This window comes from Mauremys mutica, chromosome 11 (assembly GCF_020497125.1).
Source record: "Mauremys mutica isolate MM-2020 ecotype Southern chromosome 11, ASM2049712v1, whole genome shotgun sequence".
NCBI lineage: Eukaryota > Metazoa > Chordata > Testudines > Geoemydidae > Mauremys > Mauremys mutica.
The window spans coordinates 30,242,262-30,262,696 of NC_059082.1; the positions used below are offsets into that span (position 1 = coordinate 30,242,262).

General features: G+C 39.1%; 1 protein-coding gene across 2 annotated transcripts in view; it reads right to left on the bottom strand.

Annotated features, from left to right (window-relative positions):
- MTMR10 (myotubularin related protein 10) overlaps positions 1-20,435 on the bottom strand; it is a 66,706-nt gene that overhangs the window by 22,580 nt on the left and 23,691 nt on the right. For both annotated transcript variants that reach the window (XM_044980917.1, XM_044980916.1), the window contains exons 3-5: positions 14,855-14,991; positions 13,134-13,206; positions 10,941-11,083 (exon numbers count right to left, since the gene is read on the bottom strand). In XM_044980917.1, the coding sequence (XP_044836852.1) occupies positions 10,941-11,083; positions 13,134-13,206; positions 14,855-14,866 (228 nt within the window). In that variant the 5' untranslated portion in view covers positions 14,867-14,991. The remainder of the gene's footprint in view (positions 1-10,940; positions 11,084-13,133; positions 13,207-14,854; positions 14,992-20,435) is intronic.

Here is a 20,435-nt window from a genome sequence, read left to right on the forward strand (position 1 = left end):
TTAACTCTGTGTGGGGAATACTACAGTATTTCTAGTCCTTATGCATTCTATGCATAAAAGGAACTTGAGTGGCTATATTTTCATTTTGATTTGACTTTTGATGAGAACATTCACTATTTGTAGAACCAACTTTCAATGGCTGCATACTGACTAATTGCAAACTATTTTTTGCACACTATAAATGTCATTCAAATCCTTTTAAAGGAACAGTTCCTTATACCTCTTCTCCTATATTACTGTTTTCAGTTCAACAATGAAACTACAGTACAAAACAGGTCCAGTCTGATGTCATTCCAGTCTCAAGGAGTCAGTGGAAAGTTACTTAGCATGGGGCTTTGAAACTGTTTACTTAATTAAGCAGATTCTTGTTCGGGCTTTTTTTTTTTTTTTTTTTTTTTTAAAACAGGTGGAGGAGGAGGGTTGGTCCATTTCTTTAAAAGTGCTTAAACTCAAACATGGGGCTCATTACAATACTGATTAGTATACTCCATTTAGAAAACTATTTCAGCTATTTCACAGAGATCCAAGAGTAGGAAAGGCCATTAGCCATCACAAAAAACGGATACCTCCATTTGAATTGCTAGAAGTCATGCATGTAAACTTTTGATATACTTTATGTCAGGCCTGCACAACGCATAAAGCAGCAAGGGCCATATTACTCCAAAGAAAACAGCCGAGGGCCGAAACTCACCACTCCGCCCCCCCCAACACCTCCCCCGAAACACAACACTCCCCCAGTGCCGCCTGGCCCTGTGGAAACAACCCCTCCCCCCTGCGCCGCCCGCCCTGTGGAAACAAAGTCTCCTTCCCCAGCACCACCCCGCCGAAACAGCGGTATTGAACCTTGATAATATGTTATAGCGGGCCCTTAAGGTAGTATAATTAAGGTAAATGAAAAAAGTCTTTTTGCTAGAAGTAGAATAAGATCTTCCCCCCACTTTGTAATCGATTGCCCTGTTGAATGAATGAGGTGTGACTGAGGAAGGCGTGGAAGGCAGCACCTCCAGAGAGCTACAACCCTTGGAGAGGGGTGGGAGCCAGACAAAGGACAATTAAACTTGTCAAGTGGGCTGAACGGGGAGAGAAGAGCAGACGTACTGATGGCCTTGGGGGTTAGAAGCAAGCACCTTCCTTTGGGAACCCCTCTTAGCAGTGGTGAGCTGGGGCCGGTTCCCACAGGTTCCCAAGAACCGGTTGCTAAAATTAGACCTCCGTGGAGAACCGGTTGTTAAATGGCCAGGGAGTGGGCAAAGAACTCCGGTCCACAGGCCAGACCATCCTGTTGCTCCCAGGATTCCCAGCTGGGGAGGCTGAGGCTCCCCCAGCCCTTCCCCTGCTTCCCCACAGCTGCAGTGTGGCCAGCCGCCGGCATCAGCTGGGCAGCTCAGCTGAGCTCCGGAGTCATCCTGATGCTTTGAGCTGCCGGCAAGGTAAGCGGGGAGGGAGCTGCAAGCTCTAGGGCTGCCGAGGGGGCAAGTGGGGCAATTTGCCCCAGGCCTTGCAGGGGCCCCCGGCCACACTAGTATGTCTCCCCCTGCCCCGGCCCCTCCCCCGCTCTCTCCCCCTTAAATCAGAACTTTTTATAGGGAACCGGTTGTTAAGATTTTGGCAGCTCATCACTGCCTCTTAGCATCACTGGGACAACCCCCAGCCCAGAGAAAAGCAGCAAAAAGGACCAATTTTTATGAGACACAATATCAGTAGAACAGGTCAGCCACCAACTCACCGCTTGCCTCCTGACCCCGCCCCCCAAATATAAAGCCCCCCCGCTTGCCTCCTCAGCCCCCCCGCCCCCACCGCCTCAGCCCCCACCGCCACTGCCCGCTAGCCTCCTCAGCCCCCGACCCCCCTGGCTCGCCTCCTGACCCCCCGCCACCCGTTCCCCTCCTCAGTCTCCTTCTCCCGGCACTGGCTCACCTACCCTCCCCACCACCACCACTGCCTGCCCGCTCGCCTCCTCAGCCCCCGCTGCTCCTCACCTGCCTGCTTCCCCCACCACCAGGTCATGCCTGCCCACCTGTCTAGTTCTGTTTTAACATGTAAACAAATGTTCTTGTAATTTTTTAGTTGAAAACAAAAGCAATTATTTAAGATCCCAAATCACCATGAATACATATATAAACAATCTTTAAAAATCACCTTTAATTTCCCTCTGGAACACATGCAAAACCTAAAAGCTGAAATTTTTATTAAAATTAGATAAGATTTAAGTCAGTTTTCATATACCATGAAGCAAACAACTGAAACATGTAGAACAGCAACTGCCAATTCAGGCCCCGATTCTGACAGGTGAACTGTTGCATCAATAGAAACCCCCAATGAAGTGAATAAAGTGTCTCGCACGTGCAGTAGTCCACCTGTGCTGATCATAGTGTAGAGTCATGGCCTTTCTTTCTTCAATATAAATACTGACATTTTGTTCTGCTACAATCTTCAGTTGGAATTTTAGACCAGTGAAATTAACAGAGCCCATCAAACAACAATTTATTTGCTAACAAGCACTAAAGCCGTATTTGTGTTCTATTTATTCCTGACTCTGCAACTCCATACAGTAGCTTTACTGTCTGGGACTTTAAAGACAAGCAAATTCCATAGACCTCAGCAGAATGCAGTCAGAAGCTGAAAGCTCAAACTGGAAGACAAACATGTTTTACAGGAAGTGTTCTTGTATCAAACTGATAAACGTTCAGTATTTTTGCCAATTGCAATTGTGCAAAACCAAAGATATTCAGAAACATTTAAAAAACAGGAGAACAGTTTTCACTTACAGGAGAGATTGTTGAATAAAAAGTAAAAACAGTGGACTTAATTACCCCTATCAATGCTCACTGTGCAAATTGCATCTCCTTGTACCAGCGTTGCCCCAAGAGCAATGCCAATGGAAACGCAGGTGATGTTTGCACTGCAACCTTCCCCACCACACTTCTAACAGAGAAGAATAACTCTAATTTAGGATCCAAGCTCCTTAGCCATCCCATTAGAGGAAGCTGCAGGAAGCATGTACCAGACAAGCACATCCCCTCGTCATGCAGGCCATTCAACTCCTCAGCCCACACCATCTGCTTTTATGGTTTCACTAGCAGGATGCAGGCCCCCCATGGCACTGCAACTGTCCACTCCAGGTAGAGGTTTGCCGATGGAAAGGCATGTAACAAGGACTGACTCAAGTTCCATGAATATAGTTTATTAATGTTCCATACTTGCAAATACTCTTCTGGCACAATGAAAAAATAACCTTCTTGACCCCAACACACGGGCTACATCTACACTCCAAGTTAGGGGTGTGATTCCAGCTCACGTAGCGGTACTCATGTTAGCTCTCATCTGAGCTAGCATGGTAAAAATAACACGGCAGCCGCGGTAGCACTGACAATGGCAGCAAGTGCTAGAAGCAATGAGCTCATCAAGAGGTTCAGGCAGATCTGAACTCAGGATGGCTAGCACAGTTGTGGTCACTGCCCATGCTATTGCAGCGATGCTACTATTTTTAGGGTGCTAGTTCAGATGAGAGCTAGCGCAAGTGCGTCTATGTGACTGGGAATCAGACCCCTAGCTCTTAGTGTTGTAGCCTCAGACAACTGTCCATAGCTCTTATGCCATGCGCAGTCCAATTTTAAATGTTAAGACAGTTTTCTACCACTTTGTAGTAATTCATAGGATCTGTCTACACTGCAATAAGACACCCACATGGGTTCCTGGGGCCCCGACTGTAGGGATATAAAATTGCAGTGCAAATGCTGGGCTTGGGCTGGAACCTGGGCTCTTGGACCCTATGAGTGGACGTCTACACTGCAATTTTATAGCCCTGCAGCCTCAGCCCAAGTCAGCTGACACCCGCCAGTCACATCTGTTTTACTGCAGTGTAGACAAACCCATAAAGGCCAATTATATGCAGCATCTATTTGATTTGTGTGTAACAATACAGATAGTGTAGATTGTACGGGGAGACTTTGGCAAACCAGTAAAGTGCCTAAAACCACTATGGCTTATTGTTAAAAAGCAACCTAGTCAGCAAGCTGAAAATTGGCCATTCAGCAAAATCAGTTTGACCAAGGCAGGAGGGGAGGGGGTTTTGGGGTGCCACAGAAAGGGCAGTTTGACCCCGCATCCTTCCTGATAAGAACTGTGTTGAAGTTGCTGATACATGCATTTTAAAAGAGCAAGAATGTCTATTGGGGTCTCAGAGCTGCAGACTCTGGAAAAACCCACACCTGGTTAATCAATAATCAGAAGGAACCTCTTGCTTGAAACTGCTTACTTAACAAGGTTTCTTTAAAGGACATGTCATTCTATTACTAGTGTATAAATAAGGGGAAAAAGTGGGACTCATTTGGACTCTCCCTCTGGATACATCTTGCAGTCCCTACTGGCAGACGGAAGATTTGGCCACCAGAAGCCTGCCGCTGTGTCACTCGAGAGCCACACTCAGCTTTGGTAATTATCAAGGGTTGGGGGTGTTTTACTAACTTGTTGCGGACGTGTATAAGTGCTTGAGACTAGTAAAGTTTAGCTTTAAGTGAAAGCACTCTTGTGTTGTCCTGTTTGTGCCAGCCATCTATCGGTCGGACAGCCGTGTGTCCCTGATTTATTTCCTGACACCTCCTCACAGAGTAAAGTTACCAAGAGCTTTGGGTTGAAAGAACCCCGGGTAACAGATAACAGGTAAGATCTAACTATTTCTACACACTGAAGATTAAGTTGCGTTTTTTTCTCATTTCAGAATCTTTGTTTATGCATGCATGTTAAATTATTGAATTGCACAGTATTTTCTACTAGGCCCTATGAGAAACACTAAAATACAGATTTTTTTTTTTTAATTTACTTAACTGTTTCATTTTGAGAAATCACTCCAGGGGCCCATGTCTCGAAAGACTCTAAAGACATACATGCCTTGGAGGTCCCAACAAAGATCATATGTTTGTATTACTGAATGTGACAGATAACTAATTTCATGATTTGTGCAACAAACAATTAGAGTGTGCTCAGTCACCTTTTGTGTGAGTCGGTCATACAAGCCCACTGACTATGAACTGTCCGATGTACATCAGGTACTCCTGGGGGAATTCTGCGTCACTACGCAATGCAGAATTTTGCAGAAATCAATGTTGTGCATGCAGAATTTCCTTTCCCCCACAGAAATGGTGTGCAGTGCTGCAAGCCGCCACTAGTGGCTGCTGGACCTGGAAGAGCCCAGATCACAGACAGACGACACTGCTGGGGGGAGTGGGAGGGAGCTAGAGGGTTCCCAGCAGCTGCAGTTCCCAGCATGCCCTTGAGGGAAGGAGAGGGTGGCGCACAGGAAACTCTGAGCATCAGGCTGTTTCTCCTTCTGGATCCCTGGGCTCTGGGACTGTAGGGGGCAAGTGTCTGGGCAAGGGGGAGGGGCCCTACAGCTGGGCTCTGGATGGGAGGTGTTGCAAGTGTCTGGCCCCCAGCTGTGCTCTGGCGGGGGAAGGGGGAGAGAAATAGGAACTGGGTTGTCATAGGGATTTCTTTAACTCTACTCCGGGGGGAATTTTTGAGAGTGTATGTATTGTTACAGACATACTTACTGACAGGTATTATGAAATAAATTACCAAAATAATTGAAACTGGTGTGATTATGCAGTGTTATTTTGACAAATAAAAATTGCAGAATTTTAGAATATTGTGTGTAGAATTTTTATTTTGGCACAGAATTTTTAATGTTTTGGCACAGAATGCCCCCAGGAGTAATCAGGACAAGCAGCAGAGAATAAAACTAAGGCAGTAAAAAAAAGAATCTGTTTAAAGAGCTTATTTAAAGGCATTTCAAATGAAAAATAAAGAACTGAAAGAGGATAATGCTGGGGCCTGAGAGGTTAAGAAATGTTGGGTCTCTGCAATACTATCACTGTGTACAGAAGGTGACAACTGAATACAAAAAAAGCATCTCCCCTCCTCTGCTACCCCTAAACATATTTATGACTTGTGGGGGAAGAGTTGGTTTTGATTGGACAGAAATAAGGCCTTGGCCTGGATTACTTTTTCTCCTTTTCCCTGTTTAATTATGTGATTGTGTATATAATATAGATCTCATACACCCTACACATTTTAAAAAGGCTTCTCAGAGGAATGGAGATGTGGGCATTGGAGACTGGAAAGACTGAGAAATTGCAGATATATTTAGGCAGTAGGACACTACCAGGCGTGCGCCACTCTTTTGTACTGCCAAGTCCCACATGCATTGTCAGGCAATATGCCAAAGGCAAAATCTTGCAGCCACCAAAGAAGTGATAATATCCCAGAATGATGCATCCCTGGGTCAGTCTTATTTGACAGTTCTGAAATTGGTCCATAGTATCATTAGCAAAACAGACTGATATTTAATAACAGTTCAATATTGTGGCACCAAATACTTACAAATTAAAATTAAGTGATATATTATAGAAAAATCTGTGCAGTCAGTACAATATCAGTCCTCAAGATTTCAAACATTTTAAATTGCACTTTATTTAGCCAGCTGCTATAACGGCCAGAAGACAGCAGTCCTTTTTGATTATTACCACATTTAATCGTAACTGAATTTAATGAAAAGCAAGAATTTTAATTTAAGCTGTAAAAATAGCCATTACTTCTCTTTTCAAGTTTCCTGGCTTAAGCCTTCCCCCAACCCTCTTACTCCTACTTCCCCTTCCTCCCACACTCATCTGGTTTTTGCTCTTTTGGAGGCTTCTCAGCTTTAATTTAAGGGCAAAACAGCTGAATCAAATTGTAAAATAATGATGGGTCTGGAAATTTCCCCCATGATTCAGTGGCCCAACCTTGTATCTATATCATGCCCCTTCAAACAGACATGTAACTTAAGAGTGCAAGGGAGCATTTAAGAAGCACACTGGCTGCTGTTCCATAGTTAAGACTGAAGTTAGCTTCTTATTATAATCCTGATTTTCAAACTCCTTCATAATAATTTCCCCCCAAATAAATTAATCCTCCTGAAATTTCAAACATTCTGGCATCCTCACTTAAAGTTTTTCTGGGCAGTTTGGGTATGGGGTATATGTGGGGAAAATCAGAAAAAATGAGCTTTTAAAGTTGTAACAGTATCATTAACACAGCATATTTGTTTATGGACACAGTCAAATAATCAACTATATCTCCCCTATATTGGCCACAATAGCTTCAAACTTATTTTTTTTCCATTTTAGACACAGATCACTACTATCAGTTCCTGAATGTCTCATATCTGCTGGAATACTAACAAATGGCTTTGCTAGTAGAGCCTATTCTTCCTCCTCCTCTCTCCCCCTCTCCCCACAAAATATCCCCTAAGCTCACTCTCCTTAGGGATAGACCACATTCTTTGGGCCCAAGCCTGCAACCACTGACACACACAACCTGACTCAGAGAAACAGTGCCATTCATTTCAAGGGACTACTCACATGACTCAAATTACTCTTCTTTACAGGTGTATACAGTATCAGGTCTCCAAACACCAAATATGTGAAAAGGTTAAGAGGAATTCAAAGCTAGTTTTTTAAATAATTCTATTTAAGTTTCTCTAAATACCTGCTTTTAAAAGTAAGACACAGTCTCAGTTTGCAGAGTGCAACACTTAAGTTGTCCCAGTTTCCAGCAGTGAATACGTTTTTTGATGTTTACTATGTTTAGATATCTCAAGGTCTTCTATAGACACAGTGAAAAGGTAAGTGTCTTTGTTTTGCTTCAACAATGACTTCATTCATGACACAGAGGAACACTGTCCTAAGGAGATCATGCTCACTCTCGGAGCCCGAGGGGAATTCCTCTGCTCTGACTTGCACAGCCAAGTTCAGTTATGCAAATTTTCCAAATTAAATGTCATGTTTGGGATCTGATTTATAAATCACTAAAGTTCAGTCACTACAACTGCTTCATTGGTAGACTTCTGATTTTAAATGGAGGCTGCCTCAGACAATGAAACAGAATCTGACCCTGACCCATTGTTACAGTTCTACTATCTGACTTATCGTCCCAATTATTTTAAACTGTCAAGAGAGGGGAAAAAATGCTCTCTGGGGCCATCCTTTTCTGTTATAAATCTCTCACATTTGTCTTCAGTTGAATTAGTCCAACCAATTCACAGTTCATGACACAACTGAGCTTTACAGTCTCATTACCCAGTATTTGAAACAGGCATCCTCTAAATTACATTGTCCAATCCGCAAGCCCTTGGAGGAATTTATAAATATACAATTCCATGCAGCTCATAGTTTTCATGAATAGTTCATAACCTAGCACAAGAAGCGGCACACAAATTAATTAGGCAAAAAATGGTATAGCAGACACATACATATTTTGATTTTTCCAGGGGAAAAGTTGGGATTTCTCTAGAACTTTATGTAGCTTAACACACACTATGCCACCTTCGAGCCAAAGAAAACTCGATAAGATTTTCTCCCAATAGAATTCGGAAAGCCCTGATTTTTAAAGCTGTGGCCCTCCTTTTTTGCCCCCACAAATTGTAGGCAGAATTGTAGACATAATTTTGTATCCACAATTAATGTTGCATGGACAGTGCACAAGTAATATTAAAGGAGTCCTCAAAACTGTAGGTGTAAAAAGGCTGGCTAAGTTCCCCTCACAAAAATTCACCAATAGACAAAAAAGTCTCTTACTCAGTGCTGAAAAAATGGGTAGGGAAGAAACAGAAGCCAGATAAAAAAACATGCCACAGCACAGATCTGAAAGATGTAAGCTAAACGCCTGGAGACAGAAGCATCTGATTCAAGATATCATAGGTTCCTTCTTCTCTGATTAAGCTACATCCTAAAATAATCTAATTACACAAAATCCCGACTGGACCAAAACTTCAGTTACATATATAAAAAGTGTTGTTCTTATTCTGCATTTGCCAGAAAGTTGATTTTTTGTCATTTTGCCCTCCAGTGAAGGAAAGGTGCTACCACCACCTGAATGTACTTTGGTCTTCAAAATTATGTAGGTGCACAGCATTCACATAATTAAAAAGTGAAGATTTGCAGTAACTGTTTTTTCCCCACTCCCTCTAGCGAACACACACTAATATTTGAAATTTGAAAGTTTACTCACTTAGAGATCACAGGCACCATCCTTTATAACGATGTATATTTACATAGCATTTATATATTCAAAGTACCATATACCTCCAGTCCAGACCAATGGGTCAATGAGCAGAAATGGTTATGTAAACTGAGTTTCTGCTCATCAAATACAGCTATTGAACCTTCCCAATTATTTATTGGTTAAATGAACCTGTTGGTTGGTTTGTTTTGTTAGTGCCAACTAACTAGGCATATAAAAGTGGTGATGCCAGATAGAATATACAAGTTGCATTTATTTTCCTGTTTAAAAAAGAAAAGTGCAGCGAGCCAGAGAAGAATTCAACGGGAGAAGCAGGAAAGTCTACATCATCGGAAATGTCAACAGTCTAGGTTGCCTGTTTGAGGAGTACAAACCAGTTTGCAGGTCAGGAAATTCCCTTTTATTTAAGCACTGAAAACAGGAACACAGCTAATAAACTATCTAATCTGTTTTGGATCTAGGATTTTATAGTTTTTACATCCCTCCCCCTCCCCCCCGAAGGAATCAGACTCCTTTTCTACATCAGTTTTCCCAGAATTTAAAAAGCCCAGCGCCAATGTATCAGGAAGTGCCAATGAATGGTCTTGTTGTTCAGCCTTTACTAAACTCCAAACATTCACTTGGCATTTTTGACAAATTTGGAACTCCAAGCATTTGCCAGAAAATACTTGTCCAGATTCCAGGAGACATATTTAAATTTCAGCATTCTAGCCTTTGGGTAACTTCAGGTTAAAAATTTCCACTACACACTTGGAAGTACCTAACATTTTCCATTTTCAGCTGTAATACAATCTCTGCAGTGGGATATGTAGTTCAAATATATCATTTGACTGCAGCCTTGGAAGTTATAAACCAACCTTTAAAATACTGGTTCCCCAAGTCTGCAGTCAGTTTTTAAAGTAGAAGAGATTTGATTTCACTAATGCACTGAAAGAGTGCACTTACCTGGGGTGGAAATTACACAACTGTAGGCACACAATGCAAGTGCACATTAGAAAACATTTGCTCTAATTTCCAGTTTGCACATGCACATGACTAACTACACATTTAGCTAGGTGTACACACAATAGGAGATTTTTGAGTGCACATCTGGAAAGGACCATATAAAGCAGATGTATAAATATGTACCTACATGTACCTATGTATCTATGTGAGGTCTAAAAACCAGGCTTTAAGTTTTGATGATGCAGGAAACCGGTAACTGGCCTTTCACCTTTGGGTCACGGGTCTGAATTTGACCTCTCACAATGGCAAAAACAATTAATATCCAAAAGTTGTCTGGTGGCATTTTCAAATGAGTTCCATTTTCTAGTGAACAGGTAACCACATCAAGGCACATCACTATTATAATCAGCACACTTGATGACGGCCTCAATAGAAAGAATGAATAGGAATGGAGACTAAACTACTCACCCTCCACTGAGAGCTTTCCAGAACAAAGTTGGTGTATACTGGGAAAATAAACACTTCCTGCACTGCACCTCTTAAGTGAACATACTTCAGACACTAGCGCCTTTAATCTAGAAGCATTCAAATATCTACATACGTATTTTCCTGACGTGTTAGTGAAAATACACTATAGAACATCTTCTGTTACATCACTGTTTAGGCATTTACCTCATCTGTACTAGAAAAGATTCTCATTTCATCCTGAGATGATTTTCTGTAACCAAATTATCTTAAAACACTATTATAGATACATATCTCTGTTTCAGAAAGACTAAAAGGTAGTTTTTAATTGGTGAGACTGAATTAGTCTTCTTTAATCTCTATCAAGAGCTTTAAAAAAAACCAAAATGAGAAAGTCCATACCAGAGCTGGCACTGCAGAAACCCCAACACAATAAGGAAGTTTAAGGAAAAATTGCATGTTTTTAATACCTTTTTTGCACTCTCAGGGCCTGCTTCATCAAAGCGAAATCGGACAATACGGAAATCTTTGCAATAAATAATTAATTCTGTTGGATTAAATTTAAGTTTCTGGTTGGGACCAAGGACCTTCTGTTTCCTCTTTGTGTCATTTACTAAAACAAAAACCAAAAAATTGTTAAAGATCAAGTATAGAGTATACACTTAAAGAAAAATAATGTTAGTTACATTCAGATGATACCAATACTGTAAAAATTGTTATTGTTTGAATAGAACAGATGCTGCTCCTTGTGAGTCACATTATGATCAAATGTCTAGCTCTCCAAACAAAATTGACTTATAGCTGTTGTCCTCATTTCCCCTATATCCAAATGACCATTGGTGATGAATAATTACATTCCACAAACAAAGGATTTCATATACAGCACCTCTCAGCAACCCATCTTGCCTCCCATGTTGTTCAGCATGAGTTCTCTCCTAGCAAGGTCATTTCTAAATGATTGACTAATGAAGCTTCATTACTCAGATTATATACAATTTGATCTCTGCCTCTTAAAACTTGCTTGCTCAGCCTCTGTCACTTTTTAGGCATTTCACTAACAACAACAACAACAATAAAACCCTGACTCCTGTGTAAACAGACTGACACTAATCTGTCCAAAATTTTGGAAGGGAAATACTGCACCCCTTCTAAACTCATCACAACCTAATTCAGTTAAAAAGGAAAGAGGACAACACAGCCCTGCAGATGCTCCTTGTGATAGAAATAAGGTCAAGTAGCTCACCTCTTCACTCCATCCTAATACTATCCACTGTTTGGCTATGGAGGATTAGGAATCTATGCCAACCCTTGCAAATTTCTCCCAGAGATGACCTCTGTTAATGGAATCAAAAGCCAATTTCAAATTGACAGAGACCACCTGTTATTTTATTTCCTTGGGACAAATGAGTAATCAATCAATCGCGGTGCAGCCATTCCTGAAAACGGCTTGCTCCCATGCAAATAGATTACATCTCTCCATGCAATCCACTAATCTGCAATATCTAGGATAGATTTTTAAACCATCTGAGAGATTAATTGCTCAGTAATTCCCAGGATAATTTCTGTCACCTTTTCTATATAGTGGAAAAATAACACCAGTGAACCAACCTGCAGGAAAATAGCCTCTATTATTTAGATTAATAATACAAATTATTATAAATATATTATTTATATTAATAATTGCTAATACCAAAGCCCACCAAACAATACAGTTTTTATAATTGTCTGCAGAGAGAATAGCCTTGTTGTGGTGTTGACTTATCAAAATTCTATCTGATCCAGTGGAGAGAGGGGACCATTCCACAAAGAGACAACAGGCAAGGTCCAGTGAGATAGACTGTATCAAAAGGCTGATAGATGGGAGTACTGGTATAATGCTGCTCATCCTGTAATTTTGACAATCTTAATAAATACTATGGGAGCTTAGGCTGGATCACTAAGGTCCAAAAGCTGGTCCTCCAAAACTGGATAAAAGTTTCTCTCTAATTTTAAACTTAACTAATAGATTCCACTTAATTTGCTTCAAATTTACAGCTTCAAAATCAGGAACCACACACACCCTGGCCATACTTTCTGACAGAAGACAGAAATTCACCTGCAGAGGTCGCTGATTAATGACCTGTTTAAAAACCACTATAAAGTTAGAGAAACAAGATCACCTTAAAATCAGAACTGCAATATAATGTATTTTGTTGTTTATGGCCCAATTGGCTTGGTGGTGGGAATACCACCTATAAATAATTGTAATTCTTATAATCATTAGTTATCTTTTTTCAATTTAAAATCTTAAGGTGGTGGTGATGTTCAATTATATGCAAAACAGTTATAAATGAAATGGAAACCCAACAGTTGTTAAAAAGGCACTGTTTCTTGAACAATTATGGATTCAGAATTGTAATCTCACATATTTTAAAAAGCACATGAAAACCAAGTTTAATGCATGTCTTGCAAAATTTCTGATTTGAATTTTACCCAGTCTTTAGATTGCTTTTCTGACTTGTTACAAATTAATTTAAATTTAAGTACTTCATAGAAAGACTAATGAAATTCAACCTTAACTGTGCATGATTGTGCCTTAATATAGAAAGCAGCTAATAATTTTAACTTTAACATACAAACTCATGTTTTAAGCTTTTCACCATACTTAAATGACTTTTCCATACCTGTGACAACTTGTTCAATACATGTTAGCGGCACATCATGTTCACCAAGGAGGAGGTTTTTATAATGGAATTTCTGGAACAGAGACAAACTCATGATAAATAACAGGAGCTTTACAGCAGTATTGGTTTTAGCATGGTATTTTACAACACAATTTAGAGAGAACACTGATAGATATTTCTCAGATAAAAACAATGTGGATTCTATAGAAAAAAGTTAAACAGACAATATTTCCTTGGAGTTTTCTAGCCTAATCATGAATCATTTCAGCTTCAAACTGTCTGCAATTTAAGATGAAAAACCATTACTGCAACTATGAAAAGAAAAATGTGTGTCACATTCCACGAGAAGAGTCGAAGGTTCCTTTTTATAACACCAGATGTAACAAAATAGATTAAGTGTGGAGGATTGCTCCTCAGAGCAGTTACAGACCCCAGGTTGGAAACTTCAAAAACAGTACTCCAAGCCCAAAACATAATTATATATGCTGCAATTAGCCATCTGCTACTATTGTCACATACTATTTTACAAGCGTAGGAGCTACGAAGAGTATAAGCGTGCAAAGGAGTGTAATTTTTATAGTTTACAAATTTAGTTTAAACTCAGACCACTTGAAGAGAGCAGAGAAATATTATTGGATCACTTCAAATCTAACATACTGTATTGTGGGTTTTTGTAGGAAAGAAAGAATGAGAAAAATGACAGCAGCAGAAGAGACAAAGACAAAAAATGCATTTGATAGGGAAATATAATGCTAATTTAACATATTAAAAGTATTATGCCTTTGAAGCCTTATATATTATTGGTTTCCAAAACTAAGACCCTGAATATCATGGAATAGAATTATATTAAACTTTAAGGTTGTTACAGCTATGATTAACATGACACAAAATATGAATACAATAAACTTGCTTTTTCATAAGCGCCATGGCCTTTGTCACCCAAATAGCCACTACTGAGCAAGACTCCTTCATGTATTTTTATTAATGTAGTTAAATACATGTCCAGGGAGGCAACTGAGTACTTTTTAAAAAGTTGTATATGATTACAACATTTTTATTGAAAAATAAGTATAAATGATAACTCGGTTTCAACAACCTTTATTGTATTAAAAATATTATTTGCCAAGATGTTTACAAATTAAACTAAGTTTATGACTTTTGCATGTTTTGCCATGCCTTTTCCCTTTTCTGTTATTATGAACAACCAGCCTTAATTGTTATATACTCCTGCCTCTATACTAAATATGATAATTTCACTGGTATCTTGTCCCCTCCCTCACTGACTTCAATAGGAGTTGGGCACATATTAAAGAGTTTGCTGAATTGGTGCTTATATCTACGTAAAGGAAACCTGGAATTCTCAGAATTCAGTAGGTTGTTCCATTATATTTTCCAACAAATAGTAAAGTGTTTGAGTCTTTAACAGCATTTCCCAAAACACCCTCCTCCAAACAGTAGCTCGCTGTACTGCTTTGATTCCATAGTTCAAATGACATGGAAAATAATACTCTGATATCAAAAACTTACAATCTGTAGATAAAATAGGCAAATTAAGGATTTGGCACACCAATAATTCAGGATGGATATTTGAACTTCCTTTGTTTTATAGAATGAGGTTAGACCTCTCAATTATTTGACGAATTTATTGTGGTTTAACCAAATCCATTTTGTTGATCCTATTTATCATAAATCATGATGTATCAATTTTGAGAGAAACAAACCTGAAGTGGCATGGGATCATCCGTAATAAATGAAATCTTGAAGTTACTGCAAATCAACTTCCCCCAGAGATCATACTGACTTGTATCTGTTGCAATACATTTTCTCACAAAATTGACTTCATTTACCACAATTTCACCTAAAAACAAAACCAGAAAAAAAGAGTAAGCTATTTAAATCTTTTTAAAGATAGAAACATTACAAAGTTGGTGATTTCACATAAGGTATTCCCCTTAACCTTTATTTTCAAATGGTAGGTCAGAAAGCATACTAACTTGGATTTTAACATGAAAGCTGGTCAGTGGAAACCAGAACTGCGACCTTTTCATTGAACCACCACTTATAATAGTACTGAAAGAGAAAGAATTAGGTAGTAATTAAAAAAAAAAAACACACCCCTGAGTCATGGGTCCATGAAAATTGTGATATGCCACCACTGAAGTGTTTTTGTTTTGAAACAAAACAATTTAAATTGATAGTTTAAAATGATTAAGAATGATTTGTTTAAAAAGCCTCAGCTAAAATGTATGGTATGTATAATATGTCAGAATGTTTCTAAAACCTTTACTGTTTAAATTATATTACGGTTCTTTTGTGAACCTGCAGGATCCCAAATTTCAGAATCAATCATCAGAAAGCCAACCTAGTTATCAACCAAATCCTCATTTGCACATCTAATTATCTCTGCTTAGTACTTGGACATTCAGACTAATATTCTGAGTAAATCCATGAAAGACGACACATGATTTGTAAAAACACACTCGAAAATATCACTCTCCTTTTCAGAGCTTCTACTGTGACCAGCTGATTCATGAGACTAAAATGTTCCTCTGGTAAAAGAGGTTACTTAAAATGCATATATTTAAATTCATCCAGGATTCTTCCCAGACAGAAGTCTCTCAAGTACAAAGAATAGTCTAGGAGAAACTATGCTTTAAACAAGATGAACGTACAGAGGCCGATCATATTGAAAGCTATATTCAAAAAGCCTTTATAGCTCCCCTCAGACAATTTTGCCCATTAGCATCTGGAATTGAAGTTCCTGGAAGCTAAATTACAATCTACATACAACTTCCTCCCTTTTACTTCAGGATGTGCAATCTGTTATTTGCTGAATCCCCACATATAAACAAAGTTCTCTTCCATATCAGAGGAGCCACTTGTATTGTTATAACACTTCTGTTGTCGACTGCCACAGGTAAAGAGAGCATGCCTATGGAAATTTATGTTTATAATAGTTTAAATATTTTCAATTATTAAAGTATTAAATAGTGCATACAGCTGATTTAATAGTGATGAAGACTAACTTGCTCATCTAGGGATTAATTCTGTAAGGTTATCTCCAATTGCCAGAAAGGGGACCTGATGGTGCTCAGTACCTTGGGTTCTGGTTGCCCAAAAGATTTTACCATAATATACTTCACAGATTAGTTAAATGGCAGCAGAAAACATTTATAGAATCAGACATGGAACGAGACCTTATTAGGTCACCCACAGTACAGCTCCCTGGTCAGCATATTTTCCAATATTCTTCCCAGTGTAATCATCACTTGGGAACATTACAACGTTTCAGTGCTTCCAATAGACTATTCCACAACCCAATACACCTTACTGTCAAGATGTTTTTCCTGATATCCAATCTACATAATCCCCAAATTGTATACTTTATATTTTCTTGTAAAGTAACACCAAATACCACATTAAAATTCCTTTCTGTCATTGGGGCAACCTTCATATACTTTACACGAAGTTCCCTGCCTGTATTAGTCTCTTAACCAAACATTTTTGGTCTTTCCTCATAAGTGAAACCTTCCAGGGACTTTAAAATTTAGTTGCTCTTCCCTGAACCCATCCAATGTACCAATATTTCTCTAACAATGTGGTGCCCAGAACCAAATACACTATTTGCCTTAATACTCAAAGAAACATAATTCAGAATGGCTTATTAATACATGCTAAAATTTTTCATGTATGGTATTCCTTTACTGTTCTGTCAACTGGATTTTATTTTTTTAAACACCGTGTTCATTCCTTACAGTTGTTCAGGCTTCCGTTTTATAATTTTCTTGTTAAATGACTTTGTAAGTCTGTCTTTTTATGAAGCAGTTCAATAAGCTGAGAGTCAGCTTATTGTTTCGCTCTTTTATTAATGGACCTTTTTATCATCATTACTGCCCCCCCATGCATTTGTAAAACCACCTCTCATTTTACTAATCTTCATTATATATAGTCCTCCTTGCTTCCTCCCTCCATTCCTCATGTTTGTGCAGAAATTTTAATGTATTGATATTCATTCATCTATTTCAGAAAATTCTTTCTTCTGTCTTACTTTTTATGATGGAAATACATGTCAGACCTTTTGACAGCAGTGAAAGCTCCCCTTCCCCCTTATAAACACCCCCCTCCCAATTTAAACCCCACTTAAAGTCAAATCAGTTTTGACCTAGGAATTTGGTTATCTAGCTATTCAAAATACTCAGCATGCAAAGGGGTCAGGGCTCAGTATGCTGTCAACCATTTTTTTAAAAAGTATTTTTAAGTTGTGTTTTTGGGTTTTTTTAATTAAATGTGAAAGCCTGCAATGCAGTTAACCTTTAACAGATAGTTTTTTCAAGGGCCTTAGTGCAAGTCTATATTTTTTAATAGTGGGATCCCAAACCTTTACCCTGGAGTTTCATATTAAGACACTTAACCTTTAACACTTGTTATTCAGTGGCTATACTGAAAAATATGAAGAAGGGTGCAAAGCATCTAAACCTCCATAAAATAAAGGAAACTAGCTAAATAAAGTGGAAAAAAGTATCAGTCTAATACCAGGAAACATTTTGCTTTAGCCAAATCCACAGCTTAAAAGATGTTTTTTCTATGGCAGTGTCTATGATTAAGCTATTCAGAGATATTACGCTGCACATTTTTACAATGTAGCTGCTTCTTTTTCCAGTAAACAGTCACAAGCTGTTCCAGACACGGAACAGCAGTCAACACTTTCATGTGACTTGAACAGTTAAAGAGTTATCCCAGGAAACAAGAGAGCAGTCTGTATAAACTCCGACAGGAAACTAGAACAAATTACAGGGTTACCTCCCATTATATATGAAGCGTATTCAAGTAATAAAAAAAATCTATCCAAATTAAATTCATGATTCACAAGGATAACACAAGAGCCCAAAGCTCATTAGTTATTAATCTCCCCATTTGAAAACATACAATTTTAGAGAATTACAGATTTCTGAGATTCTGGTAAACATTCAAAATTTTTTTTACTTGACTTCATAGCATCTTGGATGCAACATACAGCTACTGTTTAAGGGGACCTATGAGAACTTATTTTCCATGCCTTCAATATTTCATTTTCTAGGTAAATGAAAAGATTGTTCTGTTAACTGTATAGTTTGCAGACATGAACATGCTATGTCTTCCTATCATAAAACATGTTAGATATATTGGTTAGAGCTACATAAACAAAATGTAATTTGTTAGATAAATGAAAAAGCAATATTGTACTCAATGGAACAAGTCACAAATATTTTATTCCATTTTTTCCTCCTCATACAAAAAAAATTTTACGCAGTGCATAGATAAGATTTATGGCATGCACCTTGCCTTCATATTTTTTCTTGTAAGGTGATCACTAATTGGAGAGACCATAGTTGATTACAGGTAAGGTTAAGATTTTGTCAGAGTTATTTTTAGTAAAAGTTATGGACATGTTGTGGGCAATAAACAAAAATTCATGGAAGCCTGCGACATGTCCATAACAGGAAGCGGGGAGCGTGAGAGGGGCTGACTGCTGCCGCAGGAACTGACAGGTGCAGCTCTGCTGTGTGGCTGAAGCCGAAGAAGTCATGGAGATCCGTTAAAGTCACAGAATCCGTGACCTAATCACATCCTCACTTATCGGTAATGCTGAAACCAACTTTGCCTCTCAAGGGAAATGGATGAGCCTCCTAAATGCAGTGGATAGGCGGGGAGATGATCTCAGACATGGAAAACAGAGGAAGACTGTAATTATTCATCATGGCTACCATCCCAGCCATTTCCTGGGAACCTAGAATCCACCATGACACTACTGGGCCTTCACTGTCCTGATCATAAGAAATATCTTGACCAGACCGGGCCAGAGAGATGGACTCAGATAACATTGCCACAGGCTCTAGGTCAGGGGTCGCCAACCTTTCAGAAGTGGTGTGCCGAGTCTTCATTTATTCACTCTAATTTAAGGCTTCTCGCGCCGGTAATACATTTTAACATTTTTAGAAGGTCTCTTTCTATAAGTCTATAATATAGAAAGAAACTATTGTTGTATGTAAAGTAAATAAGGTTTTTAAAATGTTTAAGAAACTTCATTTAAAATTAAATTAAAATGCAGAGCTCCCCTGACCGGTGGCCAGGACCCGGGCAGTGTGAGTGCCACTGAAAATCAGCTTGCGTGCCGCCTTAGGTTGCAAGTGCCACACGTGCCATAGGTTGCCTACCCCTGCTCTAGCTAAATCCCAAATACTACCTGGGATATTAGACTGTCAGTCATCCTGTCCCACCCCTGTCATGTGTTTTCCTTCTTCACATTATTTCTTCTCTTTCCTATCTCTCTCCTTTTGCCTTTTACCTAAGGAGAGTCTGGTCAGGTTGGCCAAAAGTGAATATTTTGCAACATCGCTGTGAGCCTGTGATCTAAGAGGCAGATTATAGCAATGCTCTGAAAAGCCCAACGTTGGTACAAGTTTGCCAGATCTCAGTGTGGCTAATAAAACTGTGTGCCACATCTGCTATACTGACTATTTGCTTAGTACCACCATTCTGTATGTACATTGTGCCTTTCATTGGAGTTTCAAAGTACCTTACAAACAAAGTCTCACAATAACCCCCGGAGTGGAAGGCATATTCTCTATTTTCCTGATGGCACAGCAAGATTTATCAACTTTTCTCATATGCACAGAAAGTTTGTGGCAAAGCCAGTAAGAGATCTTGGATTACCTGACTCCCAGACCTAAGCTATACACAAATTAGAATTATTGAGTTTAACAAAAAAACCCAGTTCCACTAAAATGCCATGCCCCCAAATTCTCTCCTCTCTATAGTAAAACAAGTTTTTCGGGGGCAATCCTTTCACCTTCAGCCAGCAGTAATATCTGCCAGCTGGGGACTGAGCACCTATATTGTAAAACACCTGGAGAATTGAGATATGAAGTACAGCTGATTTACCAGATTGCTGGTAGTTACAGAGCCATTTTATTGCTGAACAGAGACTCTACTTAAATTGCCAACATATGGTAACTTCAATGTGTGACGAATTTGATATTAGCTGGGTGTAAGTAGGTCTGTGAAATTAGAATCTTTGAGCAATTCACATTAAGTCTTACATGTATTCTTCAAGTTTGAAAGATAGAAAAACATATTAGGAAGGGTTTTTTCATTTTACACTGAGAGTGGAAGAGAAGACAACACGTAGAATAAACCTTTTCAATAAAAACTGAAGTTATGGATCAAAAACTGATCTGAGTTCCAGAAGGAAGTAAGGCAGACCAACTGAAGATTTAAAAAAGGGAGGGGCAACATCAGGATAGGGGTGTACTATAGACCACC